Here is a 16,632-nt window from a genome sequence, read left to right as displayed (position 1 = left end):
CATTGTTGCAGCCATTGTGTCAATCCGTCTCATTGAGGGTCTTCCTCTTTGCTGACCCTGTACTTTACCGAGCATGATGTCCTTCTGCAGGGACGGGTCCCTCTTGATAACATGTCCAAAGGATGTGAGACGAAGCCTCCATGCTTGTTGTAGATGGAGGTTAATATGTTCTAGAGCTGTGCTGTCTAATATGGTAGCCACCAACCACATGTGGTTATACAACATTTGAAATGTGGCTAGTCTGAATTTAAATGTGCTATTTTTTTATAGCTGTAAAATAGATACCAGATTTCAAAGACTTCGTAAAAAAGTAAAATATCTCAATAAATTTTTATTGATTACACTGAATTGAATTAAAATGATAATATTTTTGATATTTGGGTTGAATAAAACATACTATTAAAATCTCTTATGTTTGCTAGTAGAGAATTTTCTTTTACTAGCTACTAGAAGATTTAAAATTATGTATGTGGCTCATCTGTATTTCTATTGGCCAGCATTGTTCCAGAACTGTAGATTGCAAATGTGTGTGCATGCTTGTGTACACAGCACTAGGGTTGTTGCATGCCCAGGACATTCCTTTTACTAATATCTCTTCACATAGTTCGTTATGCTCCATGATCCTGTTGGGCTGGGGGAAGGGAGGGTGTAGGTTTACAAATAAGCTTTCTCCCTGCACAAGTGAAGTGTCACTGCTTTGGAAACCTTATAGGGGCGAGACTGATATTTGGTTATGTAGGTGGAAGAGCCTTACTTAACTTCCTTCTCTAATGCAAGGCACCCTCCTGTCTCTTCTAGTTGATGTAACTGCACTTCTAGGATTCTGAAGGAGAGTTTTAGCTTTTTTGCCTCAGGGAGAAGGGAGATCTGCTCCCCCTGGTGGTAGTTTCCAGGGGACCAACCCGGAGGCTTTCAGCTTTACGGACTTCTAAGAAGTAGTCTTCTGTTTTAAACTTGGGGTCTGATGTTCTGGTATGAACTGACTGTATTATTCCATTAGGCTAGGCGTGTTCTAGGTGACCCACTTTTAGGGTCCCTTCCCTTATAATGACTATGTTCTGTACGTGCCAGGGTTTAGAGTAACAAGTTCATCTTGACTCTATTATGGGTCATTGTGTTTTGAGAGTGCTCAAAAAGTCTATTTGTACTTTCTGGTTACCTAATGCAATGAAATTCCTTGGGCAGTTGGGCTGATCCTAAGTATATATCTGCTAAGGCCTATGGGAGTTAAAATTTCCCAAAGATTTAGCTGTGAGAAGTATTAAAAAAAATTCATAAGTAGATTACAATACATTTTTAATAGAGAAATCAGGAACATATCAGTCCCTGGGCAGACATTGATATAACATTAAATCTCAGTGCCTTGCTAGCCATAAAGTTGTTACAGCTCCGTATGTTTGATGTTTGTTTTGTCTTCCAGTATCTTTATTATTTATTTTTAGTTTTTACACTACCATTTTCATTACTTATTTGTAAGATTGAAGATAACAAATTATAGCTCCATGAAACAAAAGAACTTAATTTGGTCACGTCTGTTTTTTTTTTTTTTCCTCCTGTATTCCTCCCTTCTGTCTCCCTTTCAGGTTGCCACTAAGTGGGAAAAAATTCTCTCATTACTGATCGATGACTTCGTTGGAGCTGGAACTGAACAAGTGCTGCTACTTTGGAAGAGCTCCTCAAACTCAGATTGCCTGGCTTCATTTAAAATAACAGATCTCGTCAGCATAAACTATTCAGTAAGTTCTCTTTACTTTTTATACATTACGTTAAGAACCATTTTAGAAAATTTAAGGGCTTGAAAGCTTTTGAGCCACCATTCAAATATTTGTGATTTCATACTTAAACTTTTTGAATTTTAAAAATACATAGCTTGGGTCATTTAAAATACGTACATTGAATTTCCTTTCAACAGATGTTATACAACTTGGCTTTATGTTTTTGATATAAATTTGAAATACAGTATATCTGGCAGTCCCTAAAGTGACAGTAATGTTGAAAGTTAACTTCATCGTTGCCTCTGAAAATTGTATTTTATACCAATAAACATGATAATATTGGGTTAATTTAAATTAAGGAATAAACGGAAGGGAAACTGCAGTTTATTAACAGAAGTAGTAGTTGATAATATCTTGAGATCTTGTGCATAAAGGAAATAATACAACTGATGCTTCAAATATATACAAAATCTCTCTAAGCCCCAATTTTTTTATTGGTAAAATGAAGATAATTCTTACTTTAACTATGGAATTTTGTGACAGTTCTATGAGCTGATTCTTTATAAAGCAATGTACAAACGTTAGGTGGTAATACTAGTCATTGTGATTTTTTTCTAGGTACAAGAACATGATGGGGAAAAGATATAATTTGCCTTTCATAAAATAGTGTATACCATGGAAAACTGCTCTTTGGATAAAATTTAATTGTATATTGTTAATCTCATGAATCTTCAGTTTATTTCAAAATTTGACTTAGGTTTTTGGTTTGTTTGTCTAATTTATTAGAGTGATACGTTGGATTGCAGTGAAGATATTTTAATTGAAGACGACGAAAAGAATTCTCCTCATTCTTCCGTGATTCCAGCTCTGGAAAGAAGATTGAAGGTTAGTGTTTGTCTTAGTTTTTTGCTTCATGTATTTATTTTTTTGAATAGTGCTATCCTAAATAAAATAAAAAAATTTCAAAGAGAGATCTTTTAAGTATAAGCAACTCAGTGATGGGCAAAAACAATAATATTTTAAAAGATCTTTTTTTTTTTGCTACCTCTGTAAAAACTATTATGGTGTTACTTTTAAAGGTATTGTCTAAAAATGAAATCTTTTTGTAAAAGATTGTATAGATATAATAAGTCTTATAAGATAAACTGAATTTTGAAAACACATTCCGGTCTGTAGGATTTGTGTCTATGGGATTTCTTTCAGAGAGGCAGCGAAGATGATGAATCATAAACATGCCAAAGATGAACAGTTTAACCCTCAAGCTTTCCATAAAAAAACTTCTAAAAAAGTTTCTTTTTTAATTCTTAATTTGCTTTAAGTGAAAGTTGAAAAATCAAGTAAGTCTCTCATACAAAAATTTATATACACCTTGCTATATACTCTTAATTGCTCCCCCCTAATGAGACAGCACACTCCTTCCCTCCACTCTCTCTTTTTGTGTCCATTTAGCCAGCTTCTGACCCCCTCTGCTCTCTCATCTCCCCTCCAGACAGGAGATGCCAACATAGTCTCATGTGTCTGCTTGATCCAAGAAGCTCATTCTTCACCAGTATCATCTTCTGTCCCATACTCCTGTCCAATCCCTGTCTGAAGAGTTGACTTTGGGAATGGTTCCTGTCTTGGGCTAACAGAAGGTCTGGGGACCATGACCTCTGGGGTCCTTCTAGTCTCAGTCAGACCCTTAAGTCTGGTCTTTTAATGAGAATTTGGGGTCTGCATCCCACTGCTCTCCTGCTCTCTCAGGGGCTCTCCATTGTCTTCCCTGTCAGGGCAGTCATCTGCTGTAGCCGGGCACCATCTAGTTCTTCTGGTCTCCGGCTGATGTAGTCTGTGGTTTATGTGGCCCATTCTGTCTCTTGGGCTCATAATTACCTTGTGTCTTTGGTGTTCTTCATTCTCCTTTGCCCCAGGTGGGTTGAGATCAATTGATGCATCTCAGATGGCCACTTGCTAGCATTTTAGAACCCAGAAACCACTCTCCAAAGTGGGATGCAGAATGTTTTCTTGATTTTATTATGCCAATTGCCTTAGATGTTCCCTGAAACCATGGTTCCCAAACCACTGCACCTTCTACGCTGGCCTTCGAAGCATTCAGTTTATTCAGGAAATTTCTTTGCTTTTGGTTTAGTCCAGTTGTGCTGACCTCTCCTGTATTGTGTGTTGACTTTCCCTTCACCTAAAATAGTTCTTATCTACTATCTAATTAGTGAAAACCCCTCTCCCTCCCTCCCTCCCTCCTCCCTCTCGTAATCATCAAAAAATATTCTCTGTTTAAACTATTTCTCCAGTTCTTGTAATAGTGGTCTTATACAATGTTTGTCCTTTTGCAACTGACTTAATTTCACTCAGCATAATGCCTTCCAGATTCCTCCATGTTAAGAAATGTTTCACCGTTTCATCATTATTCTTTATCGATACGTAATATTCCATTGTGTGAATATACCATAATTTATTTATCCATTCATCCGTTGATGGGCACTTTGGTTGCTTCCATCTTTTTGCTATTGTAAATAGTGCTGCAATAAGCACGGGTGTGCATATAACTGTTCGTGTAAAGGCTCTTATTTCTCTAGGATATATTCCAAGGAATGGGATTGCTGGATCGTATGGTAGTTCTATTTCTGGTTTTTTAAGGCAGCACCAAATCGATTTCCAAAGTAGTTGTACCATTTTACATTCCCACCAGAAGTGTATAAGTGTTCCAGTCTCTCCACAACCTCTCCAAGATTTATTATTTTATATTTTTTGAATTAATGCCAGCCTTGTTGGAGTGAGATGGAATCTCATTGTAGTTTTTTTTTATTAACTTTTATTAAGCTTCAAGTAAACGTTTACAAATCCAGTCAGTCTGTCACATATAAGTTTACATACATCTCACTCCCTACTCCCACTTGCTCTCCCCCTCTTGAGTCAGCCCTTTCAGTCTCTCCTTTCGTGACAATTTTGCCGGCTTCCCTGTCTCTCTATCCTCCCATCCTCCCTCCAGACAAGAGTTGCCAACACACTCTCAAGTGTCCACCAGATATAATTAGCTCGCTCTTCATCAGCGTCTCTCTCCCACCCGCTGACCAGTCCCTTTCATGTCTGATGAGTTGTCTTCGGGGATGGTTCCTGTCCTGTGCCAACAGAAGATCTGGGGAGCATGGCCGCCGGGATTCCTCTAGTCTCAGTCAGACCATTAAGTTTGGTCTTTTTATGAGAATTTGGGACCTGTATCCCACTGATCTCCTGCTCCCTCAGGGATCCTCTGCTGTGCTCCCTGTCAGGGCAGTCATCGATTGTGGCCGGGCACCAACTAGTTCTTCTGGTCTCAGGATGATGTAGGTCTCTGGTTCATGTGGCCCTTTCTGTCTCTTGGGCTCTTAGTTGTCCTGTGGCCTTGGTGTTCTTCATTCTCCTTTGCTCCAGGTGGGTTGAGACCAATTGATGCATCTTAGATGGCCGCTTGTTAGCATTTAAGACCCCAGACGCCACATTTCAAAGTGGGATGCAGAATGTTTTCATAATAGAATTATTTTGCCAATTGACTTAGAAGTCCCTGCAAACCATGTTCCCCAGACCCCCGCCCTTGCTCTGCTGACCTTTGAAACATTCATTTTATCCCGGAAACTTCTTTGCTTTTGGTCCAGTCCAATTGAGCTGACCTTCCATGTACTGAGTGTTGTCTTTCCCTTCACCTAAAGCAGTTCTTATCTACTGATTAATCAGTAAAAAACCCTCTCCCACCCTCCCTCCTTCCCCCCCTCGTAACCACAAAAGTATGTGTTCTTCTCAGGTTTACTATTTCTCAAGATCTTATACTAGTGGTCTTATACAATATTTGTCCTTTTGCCTCTGACTAATTTCGCTCAGCATAATGCCTTCCAGGTTCCTCCATGTTATGAACTGTTTCACAAATTCGTCACTGTTCTTTATCGATGCGTAGTATTCCATTGTGTGAATATACCACAATTTATTTACCCATTCATCCGTTGATGGACACCTTGGTTGCTTCCAACTTTTTGCTATTGTAAACAGAGCTACAATAAACATGGGTGTGCATATATCTGTTTGTATGAAGGCTCTTGTGTCTCTAGGGTGTATTCCCAGGAGTGGGATTTCTGGGTTGTATGGTAGTTCTATTTCTAACTGTTTAAGATAACGCCAGATAGATTTCCAAAGTGGTTGTACCATTCTACATTCCCACCAGCAGTGTATGAGAGTTCCAGTCTCTCTGCAGCCTCTCCAACATTTATTATTTTGTGTTTTTTGGATTAATGCCAGCCTTGCTGGTGTGAGATGGAATCTCATCGTAGTTTTAATTTGCATTTCTCTAATGGCTAATGATCGAGAGCATTTTCTCATGTATCTGTTGGCTGCCTGAATATCTTCTTCAGTGAAATGTGTGTTCATATCCTTTGCCCACTTCTTGATTGGGTTGTTTGTCTTTTTGTGATTGAGTTTTGACAGAATCATGTAGATTTTAGAGATCAGGCGCTGGTCGGAGATGTCATAGCTGAAAATTCTTTCCCAGTCTGTAGGTGGTCTTTTTATTCTTTTGGAGAAGTCTCTAGATGAGCATAGGTGTTTGATTTTTAGGAGCTCCCAGTTATCGGGTTTCTCTTCATCATTTTTGGTCATGTTTTGTATTCTGTTTATACCTTGTATTAGGGCTCCTAGGTTGTCCCAATTTTTTCTTCCATGATCTTTATCGTTTTAGTCTTTATGTTTAGGTCTTTGATCCACTTGCAGTTAGTTTTTGTGCATGGTGTGAGGTATGGGTCCTGTTTCATTTTTTTGCAAATGGATATCCAGTTATGCCAGCACCATTTGTTAAAAAGGCTATCTTTTCCCCAATTAATTGACACTGGTCCTTTGTCAAATATCAGCTGCTCATACGTGGATGGATCTATGTCTGGGTTCTCAATTCTGTTCCATTGGTCTATGTGTCTGTTGTTGTACCAATACCAGGCTGTTTTGACTACTGTGGCTGTATAATAGGTTCTGAAGTCAGGTAAGGTGAGGTCTCCCACTTTCTTCTTCTTTTTCAGTAGTGCTTTGCTTATCCGGGGCTTCTTTCCCTTCCATATGAAATTGGTGATTTGTTTCTCTATCCCCTTAAAATATGACATTGGAATTTGGATTGGAAGTGCGTTAAATGTATAGATGGCTTTTGGTAGAATCGACATTTTTACTATGTTAAGTCTTCCTATCGATGAGCAGGGTATGTTTTTCCACTTAAGTATGTCCTTTTGAATTTCTTGTAGTAGAGCTTTGTAGTTTTCTTTGTATAGGTCTTTTACATCCTTGGTAAGATTTATTCCTAAGTATCTTATCTTCTTGGGGGCTACTGTGAATGGTATTGATTTGGTTATTTCCTCTTCGGTGTTTTTTTGTTGATGTAGAGGAATCCAAGTGATTTTTGTATGTTTATTTTAAAACCTGAGACTCTGCCAAACTCTTCTATTAGTTTCAGTAGTTTTCTGGAGGATTCCTTAGGGTTTTCTGTGTATAGAATCATGTCATCTGCAAATAGTAATAACTTTACTTCTTCCTTGCCAATCCGGATACCTTTTATTTCTTTGTCTAGCCTAATTGCCCTGGCTAAGACTTCCAACACGATGTTGAATAAGAGCGGTGGTAAAGGGCATCCTTGTCTGGTTCCCGTTCTCAAGGGAAATGCTTTCAGGTTCTCTCCATTTAGAGTGATATTGGCTGTTGGCTTTGCATAGATGCCCTTTATTATGTTGAGGAATTTTCCTTCAATTCCTATTTTGGTAAGAGTTTTTATCATGAATGGGTGTTGGACTTTGTCAAATGCCTTTTCTGCATCAATTGATAAGATCATGTGGTTTTTGTCTTTTGTTTTATTTATGTGGTGGATTACATTAATGGTTTTTCTAATATTAAACCAGCCTTGCATACCTGGTATAAATCCCACTTGATCAGGGTGAATTATTTTTTTGATGTGTTGTTGGATTCTATTGGCTAGAATTTTGTTGAGGATTTTTGCATCAATGTTCATGAGGGATATAGGTCTATAATTTTCTTTTTTTGTAATGTCTTTACCTGGTTTTGGTATCAGGGAGATGGTGGCTTCATAGAATGAGTTGGGTAGTATTCCGTCATTTTCTATGCTTTGGAATACCTTTAGTAGTAGTGGTGTTAACTCTTCTCTGAAAGTTTGGTAGAACTCTGCAGTGAAGCCGTCCGGGCCAGGGCTTTTTTTTGTTGGGAGTTTTTTGATTACTGTTTCAATCTCTTTTTTTCTTATGGGTCTATTTAGTTGTTCTACTTCTGAATGTGTTAGTTTAGGTAGGTAGTGTTTTTCCAGGAATTCATCCATTTCTTCTAGGTTTTCAAATTTGTTAGAGTACAATTTTTCATAATAATCTGAAATGATTCTTTTAATTTCATTTGGTTCTGTTGTGATGTGGTCCTTCTGGTTTCTTATGTGGGTTATTTGTGTCCTTTCCTGTATTTCTTTAGTCAGTCTAGCCAATGGTTTATCAATTTTGTTAATTTTTTCAAAGAACCAGCTTTTGGCTTTGTTAATTCTTTTCAATTGTTTTTCTGTTCTCTAATTCATTTAATTCAGCTCTAATTTTTATTATTTGTTTTCTTCTGGTGCCTGATGGATTCTTTTGTTGCTCACTTTCTATTTGTTCAAGTTGTAGGGACAGTTCTCTGATTTTGGCTCTTTCTTCTTTTTGTATGTGTGCATTTATCGATATAAATTGGCCTCTGAGCACTGCTTTTGCTGTGTCCCAGAGGTTTTGATAGGAAGTATTTTCATTCTCATTGCTTTCTATGAATTTCCTTATTTCCTCCTTGATGTCTTCTATAACCCAGTCTTTTTTCAGGAGGGTATTGTTCATTTTCCAAGTATTTGATTTCTTTTCCCTAGTTTTTCTGTTATTGATCTCTAGTTTTATTGCCTTGTGGTCTGAGAAGATGCTTTGTAATATTTCGATGTTTTGGACTCTGCAAAGGTTTGTTTTATGACCTAATATGTGGTCTATTCTAGAGAACGTTCCATGTGCGCTAGAAAAAAAAGTATATTTTGCAGCAGTTGGGTGGAGAGTTCTGTATAAGTTAATGAGGTCAAGTTGGTTGATTGTCGTAATTAGATCTTCCGTGTCTCTATTGAGCTTCTTACTGGATGTCCTGTCCTTCTCCGAAAGTGGTGTGTTGAAGTCGCCTACTATAATTGTGGAGGTATCTATCTCACTTTTCAATTCTGTTAAAATTTGATTTATGTATCTTGCAGCCCTGTCATTGGGTGCATAAATATTTAATATGGTTATGTCTTCCTGATCAATTGTCCCTTTTATCATTATATAGTGTCCTTCTTTGTCCTTTGTGGTGGATTGAAGTCTAAAGTCTATTTTGTCAGAAATTAATATTGCTACTCCTCTTCTTTTTTGCTTATTGTTTGCTTGATATATTTTTTTCCATCCTTTGAGTTTTAGTTTGTTTGTGTCTCTAAGTCTAAGGTGTGTCTCTTGTAGGCAGCATATAGATGGATCGTGTTTCTTTATCCAGTCTGTGACTCTCTGTCTCTTTATTGGTGCATTTAGTCCATTTACATTCAGGGTAATTATAGATAAATAAGTTTTTAGTGCTGTCATTTTGATGCCTTTTTATGTGTGTTGTTGACAATTTCATTTTTCCACATACTTTTTTGTGATGAGGCGTTTTTCTTAGTAAATTGTGAGATCCTCTTTTTCATAGTGTTTGACTTTATGTTAGTTGAGTCGTTACGTTTTTCTTGGCTTTTATCTTGAGTTACAGAGTTGTTATACCTTTTTGTGGTTACCTTATTATTTACCCCTATTTTTCTAAGTAAAAACCTAACTTGTATTGTTCTATATTGCCTTGTATCACTCTCCATATGGCAGTTCAATGCCTCGTGTATTTAGTCCCTCTTTTTGATTATTGTGATCTTTTACCTATTGACTTCCATAATTCCCTGTTATGTGTATTTTTTTTTTAATTAATCTTAATTTGTTTTTGTGATTTCCCTATTTGACTTGATATCAGGACGTTCTGTTTTGTGACCTTGTGTTGTGCTGATATCTGATATTATTGGTTCTCTGACCAAACAATATCCTTTAGTATTTCTTGTAGCTTTCGTTTGGTTTTTGCAAATTCTCTAAATTTGTGTTTATCTGTAAATATCTTAATTTCGCCTTCATATTTCAGAGAGAATTTTGCTGGATATATGATCCTTGGCTGGCAGTGTTTTTCCTTCAGTGTTCTGTATATGTCGTCCCATTCCCTTCTTGCCTGCATGGTTTCTGCTGAGTAGTCAGAACTTATTCTTATTGATTCTCCCTTGAAGGAAACCTTTCTTTTCTCCCTGGCTGCTTTTAAAATTTTCTGTTTATCTTTGGTTTTGGTGAGTTTGATGATAATATGTCTGGGTGTTTTTCTTTTTGGATCAATCTTAAATGGGGTTCGATGAGCATCTTGGATAGATATCCTTTCGTCTTTCATGATGTCAGAGAAGTTTTCTGTCAGGAGATCTTCAACTATTTTCTCTGTGTTTTCTGTCCTCCCTCCCTGTTCTGGGACTCCAATCACATGCAAGTTATCCTTCTTGATAGAGTCCCACATGATTCTTAGGGTTTCTTCATTTTTTTTAATTCTTTTATCTGATTTTTTTTCAGCTATGTTGGTGTTGATTCCCTGGTCCTCCAGATGTCCCAGTCTGCATTCTAATTGCTCGAGTCTGCTCCTCTGACTTCCTATTGCGTTGTCTAATTCTGTAATTTTATTGTTAATCTTTTGGATTTCTACATGCTGTCTCTCTATGGATTCTTGCAACTTATTAATTTTTCCACTATGTTCTTCAATAATCTTTTTGAGTTCTTCAACAGTTTTATCAGTGTGTTCCTTGGCTTTTTCTGCAGTTAGCCTAATTTCATTTGTGATGTCTTTAAGCATTCTGTAAGTTAGTTTTTTATATTCTGTATCTGATAATTCCAGGATAGTATCTTCATTTGGGAAAGATTTTGATTCTTTTGTTTGGGGGGTTGGAGAAGCTGTCATGGTCTGCTTCTTTAAGTGGTTTAATATGGATTGTTGTCTCCGAGCCATCACTGGGAAACTAGTTTTTCCAGAAAATCCGCTGCGTCCAGTCCAAATCCCGGCGGGACGGTTCCCCGGCTGGGACGCTGCTCTTCCCATTCCAAGACCAGTCACTGCCTCCCGGGGACTTCTCCTACCGGCTGCGTCCCACGCCGCCCGCGAACTGGCTGGTCCCCCTCCCGGGGTTAGTTCAAGGGGGTGGAGCAGCTCTCTGTGCTTGTGCCGTACCTGACTGGTACGCTGGCTCCAGGGTCTGGAAACAATCGCTGCTTCCCTGTATTAGTTCGTTCTCCGTCTCTAAATCTGTGATTGTTGTTCAGGGTTCGTAGATTGTTATGTATGTGATCGATTCACTTGTTTTTCCGTGTCTTTGTTGTAAGAGGGATCCGAGGTAGTGTCTGCCTAGTCCGCCATCTTGGCTCCGCCCTCATTGTAGTTTTGATTTGCATTTTTCTAATGGCTAGTGATCGTGAGCATTTCCTCATGTATCTGTTAGCTACCTGAATGTCTTTTTTGGTGAAGTGTCTGTTCGTATCCTTTGTCCGTTTTTTAATTGGGTTGTCTTTTTGTAGTTGAGTTTTTGCAGTATCATGTAGATTTTAGAGATCAGGTACTGATCGGAAATGTCATAGCTAAAAACTTTTTCCCAGTCTGTAGGTAGGCTTTTTACTATTTTGGTGAAGTCTTTGGATGAGCATAGATGTTTGATTTTTAGGAGCTCGCAGTTATCTAGTTTCTCTTCTGCATTGTTAGTAATGTTTTGTATACTGTTTATGCCATGTATTAGGGCTCCTAACGTTGTCCCTATTTTTTCTTCCACGATCTTTATTATTTTAGATTTTATATTTATTTAGGTCTTTGATCCATTTTGAGTTCGTTTTTGTGAATGGTGTGAGGTATGGGTCCTGTTTCGTTTTTTTTTGCAAATGAATATCCAGTTATGCCAGCACCATTTGTTAAAGACACTGTCTTTTCTCCATTTAACTGACTTGGGGCCTTTGTCAAATATCAACTGCTCATATGTGGATGGATTTATGTCTGGATTCTCAATTCTGTTCCATTGGTCTATGTATCTGTTGTTGTACCAGTTCCAGGCTGTTTTGACTACTGTGGTGGTATAATAGGTTCTAAAATCAGGTAGAGTGAGGCCTCCCACTTTGTTCTTCTTTTTCAGTAATGCTTTACTTATCCAGGGCCTCTTTCCTTTCCATATGAAGTTGGTGATTTGTTTCTCCATCTCATTAAAAAATGTCTTTGGAATTTGGATTGGAATTGCATTGTATCTATAGCTGGCTTTTGGTAGAATAGACATTCTACCAAGACAATGTTAAGTCTTCCTATCCATAAGCCAAGGTATGCTTTTCCACTTAATGTAGGTCTCTTTTGTTTTCTTGCAGTAGTGTCTTGTAGTTTTCTTTGTATCGGTCTTTTACTTCTATGGTAAGATATATTCCTAAGTATTTTATCTTCTTGGGGGCTACTGTAAATGGTATTGATTTGGTGATTTCCTCTTCAATGTTCTTTTTGTTGGTGTAGAGGAATCCAACTGATTTTTGTATGCTTATCTTGTATCCTGATACTCTGCTAAACTCTTTATTACTTTCAGTAGTTTTCTTGAGGATTCTTTAGGGTTTTCTGTATATAAGATCATGTCATCTGCAAGTAGAGATACTTTTACTTCTTCCTTGCCAATCTGGATGCCCTTTATTTCTTTATCTAGCCTAATTTTTCTGGCTAGGACCTCCAGGACAGTGTTCAATAAGAGTGGCGATAAATGGCATCCTTGTCTGGTTCCTGATCTCAAGGGGAATGATTTAAGACTCTCTCCATTTAGGATGATTTTGGCTGTTGGCCTTGTATAAATGCCCTTTGCTATGTGGAAGAATTTTCCTTTTGTTCCTATTTTGCTGAGAATTTTTGTCATGAATGGGTGTTGAACTTTGTCAAATGCCTTTTCTGCATCAATTGATAAAATCATGTGGTTCTTGTCTTTTGTTTATATGATGGATTACATTAATTGTTTTTCTAATGTTGAACCACCCCTGCATACCTGGTTTGAATCCCACTTGGGCATGGTGAGTTATTTTTTAGATATGTTGTTGAATTCTATTGGCTAGAATTTTGTTGAGGATTTTTGCATCTAAGTTCATGAGGGATATAGGTCTGTGATTTTTTTGTGTGTGGTGTCTTTACCTGGTTTTGGTATCAGGGATATGCTGGCTTCATCAAATAAGTTTGAGAGTATTCCATCTCTTCCTATGCTCTGAAATACCTTTAGTAGTAGTGGTGTTAACTCTTCTCTGAAAGTTTGGTAGAACTCTGCAGTGAAGCCGTCTGGGCCAGGGCTTTTTTTTTTTGTTGTTGGGAGTTTTTTGATTACCTTTTCAATCTGTTCTTTTGTTATGGGTCTGTTCAATTGTTCTTCCTTTGTTTGTGTTAGTTTAGGTAGGTAATATGTGTCTAGGAATTCATCCATTTCATCTAGGTTTTCAAATTTGTTAGAGTATAATTTTTCATAGTAATCTGATATGATTCATTTCAGTTCAGTCTGTTGTTATATCGTCCATCTCATTTCTTATTCGGGATATTTGCTTCATTTCCCGTTTTTCTTTTGTCAGTTTGGACAGTGGTTTATCAATTTTGTTGTTTTTGCAAAGAACCAGCTTTTGGTCGTTAACTTTTTCAATTGTCTATTTTCATTTAATACTGCTCTAATTTTTATTATTTGCTTTCTTCTGGTGCCTGGGGGTTTCTTTTGTTGCTCTCTTTCTATTTGTTCATGTTGTAGGGATAATTTTTTTTATTTTCGCCCTTTTTTCTTTTTAGATGTATGCATTTGTTGATATAAATTGACCTCCGAGCACTGCTTTCGCTGTGTCCTGAAGGTTCTGATAGGAAGTGTTTTCATTCTCATTAGATTCTATGAATTTCCTTATTTCATCCTTAATGTCTTCTGCAACCCAGTTGTTTTTGAGCAGGGTGTTGTTCAGTTTCCAAGTGTTTGATTTCTTTTCCCTCCTTTTCTGTTATTGATTTCCACTTTTATGGCCTTATGGTCAGAGAAGATGCTTTGTAATATTTTACTGTTTTGGATTCTGCCAAGGCTTGCTTTATGACCTAATATGTGGTCTATTCTAGAGAATGTTCCATGTACACTAGAAAAGAAAATATACTTGACTGATGTTGGGTGGAGTGTTCTGTATATGTCTACGAGGTGAAGTTGGTTGATTGTGGCATTTAGATCTTTCGTGTCTTTATTGAGCTTCTTTCCGGATGTCCTGTCCTTCACCAAAAGTGGTTTGTTGAAGTCTCCTACTGTAATTGTGGAGCTGTCTATCTCACTTTTCAATATTGTTAAAGTTTGTTTTATGTATCTTGCAGCCTTGTCATTGGGTGCATAAATATTTAATATGGTTATATCTTCTTGGTATATTGTCCCTTTAATCATTATATAGTGTCCTACCTCATCCTTTGTGGTGGATTTAACTTTAAAGTCTATTTTGTCAAATTCATACTGCCACTTCTGCACTTTTTTCTTTGTTGTTTGCTTGATATATTTTTTTCGATCCTTTCAGTTTTTGTTTGTGTTTTTTAGTCTAAGATATGTCTCTTGTAGGCAGCATATAGATGGATCTTGTTTTTTAATCCATTCTGCCACTCTCTGTCTCTTTATTGGTGCATTTAGTCCATTTACATTCAGCATAATTATGGATAGGTATGAATTTAGTGCTATCATTTTGATGTCTTTTTTTGTGTGTTGTTGACAGTTTCTTTTTCCCACTTAATTTTATGTGCTGAGTAGATTATATATTGTCCTTTCCTCATATTTGTTGTTGATTTTTTTTCTGCTGAGTCTCTATTTTTTTTTTGTATTTTATTTTGATGAGTAGGATAGTTAATATTTACCCATTTTTCTACATTTAAACCTAACTTTTTTTTCTTTACATTGCCTTGTCTTCCTCTCCATATCAAAAATCTGTGACTGCATTTCTTAGTCCCTCTTTATTGTGTTAATGTCATCTTCTTTTACATAATAACATTGCTTTTCCGTTTTGAACGTTTTTTTATCTTGATTTATTTTTGTGATTTCCCTGTTTGGGTTGACCTCTGAATGCTCTGACCAGTGTTCTAGTCTTGGGTCGATGCTTGATATTCTTGATCTTCTAACCAAAGAACTCCCTTTAGTATTTCTTGTAATTTTGGTTTGGTTTTCGTGATTTCCCTAAACTTCTGTTTATCTGGAAATGTCCTAATTTTACCTTCGTATTTGAGAGACAGTTTTGCTGGGTATATGATTCTTGCCTGGCAATTTTTTTCCTTCAGTGCTTTGTATAAGTCATCCCATTGCCTTCTTCCCTGCCTGGTTTCTGCCAAGTAGTCTGAGCTAATTCTTATTGACTCTACTTTGTAGGTGACTTTTCTTTTTGCTTTGTTTTGTTTTTATATGCTCAAATGGGTTGTTTGTGTGAGCTAGCCTGATTATTTTCACCTTTGAAGCTCTTACGGCCTGTCACCAGATGGCTAGAGCTATTATCAGGTATGTCAGTCTAGGAGTCCATTCACTTTTCTTATATGAATTTAGATCAGCTGTCCAGGTAGTTGATCATCAAGTGTGTGGTACAGTCTTAGAGGGGCAGGGGTGATTGGTGTAGGTACCGGTACCTGATTGCAGCAGGGGTCATGCTCTGAACAAGGCAGGGGACTGACAGCCGTCCCCTGAGTGTCTGTGAGGAAAGCATGTCCCTGTTCACTAGAGCGTACAGATGGGTGGGTTCTGCAGATGGGCTATGGACCCCCAATACTTTTGGTTGTAAGGACTGGGAGGTACCAGTTATCTTTGGGTCCTTGTCTTGGGTGGCAGGGTGACCTGAGTGGAGCCACCAGTCCTTATGCCCCTGATGTGGGTAGGTGAGGACCTTGTTTAATAGGTAAAGCGGTGTCAAACATCAAACACTAACCTTTCACCACGCAGCTGAAATGGTTGGTGTCTGCCAACAAGGGCCTATTCTCCTGAAATAGGCCCACACAGGACCATGCAGGGGGAAAGGTATTCAAAGTCCACAGACTGTTTATGCCTGGACAAGAGCCGCTTCTGTCCTGAGCTCCCCTGGTTAGTGGAGCTGGCAAATAATTGCAAATTTATTCCTTCTCCAAGGCTGGGAGGATGGCTCTAGGCACTCAGCACGGCCTATCTTAGGCCCAGGGAAATCTACAGCCACTGAAGCCAGCTTGCGGGTTGGGGTGCATTAAAATATACGAAAGTACTTAGCTTTTGCCGAGTGGGCTGTTCTTCTCTGGTTCCGGAGGTGTGAGTAGGTTGTGTGGCTGGCTGCTTCTCCCTGAGGAATCACGGCCAAACGCTAGTACCAGCTCTCCGCAGCTGCTCCTGGGAATGGTGTGTGAGGGATCCCTGTGATTCAAGTCCGGCAACTCCTCTCCGCTTCTGGACTGTCTCTCCCTTCCCCGCTGCTCAGTCTGTTTTCTGACTTTGCCTTTGATGTTCAGGGCTCCTAGCTTGTCATAAACATAATCGTTTCATTTGTTTTTTCGGGTCTTTGTTGTAAGAGGGATTGCAGGAAGCATGTGGTATTCTGCCATCTTGGCCCTGCTGCTAAAGAAGGTTTTGAGGTTTTCCAAATGTGTGAAGGTAATGCACATTCACTGGAAAATATTCACACTGTGCACAGAAATATTACAAAAGAAAATAGCAATTACCTATGATTCCACGACTGAGATACATAACCAATTTTAATGTTTTGACATGAATATTCATGCAAACTTATTTATGAATGTATGAAAATTTGCATAGAAATGTGATTATATGATTCATGTTCTTTCATAACCT

General features: G+C 38.0%; 1 protein-coding gene across 4 annotated transcripts in view; it reads left to right on the top strand.

The window, feature by feature from the left end:
* Positions 1-16,632, top strand: part of FANCB (FA complementation group B) — a 46,875-nt gene that overhangs the window by 14,834 nt on the left and 15,409 nt on the right. For all 4 annotated transcript variants that reach the window (XM_064278010.1, XM_064278007.1, XM_064278008.1 and 1 more), the window contains 2 exons: positions 1,584-1,736; positions 2,502-2,600. In XM_064278010.1, coding sequence (XP_064134080.1) covers positions 1,584-1,736; positions 2,502-2,600 — 252 coding nt within the window. The remainder of the gene's footprint in view (positions 1-1,583; positions 1,737-2,501; positions 2,601-16,632) is intronic.

This window comes from Loxodonta africana, chromosome X, assembly GCF_030014295.1.
Source record: "Loxodonta africana isolate mLoxAfr1 chromosome X, mLoxAfr1.hap2, whole genome shotgun sequence".
NCBI lineage: Eukaryota > Metazoa > Chordata > Mammalia > Proboscidea > Elephantidae > Loxodonta > Loxodonta africana.
This window is presented reverse-complemented; position numbering and strand designations above follow the sequence as displayed.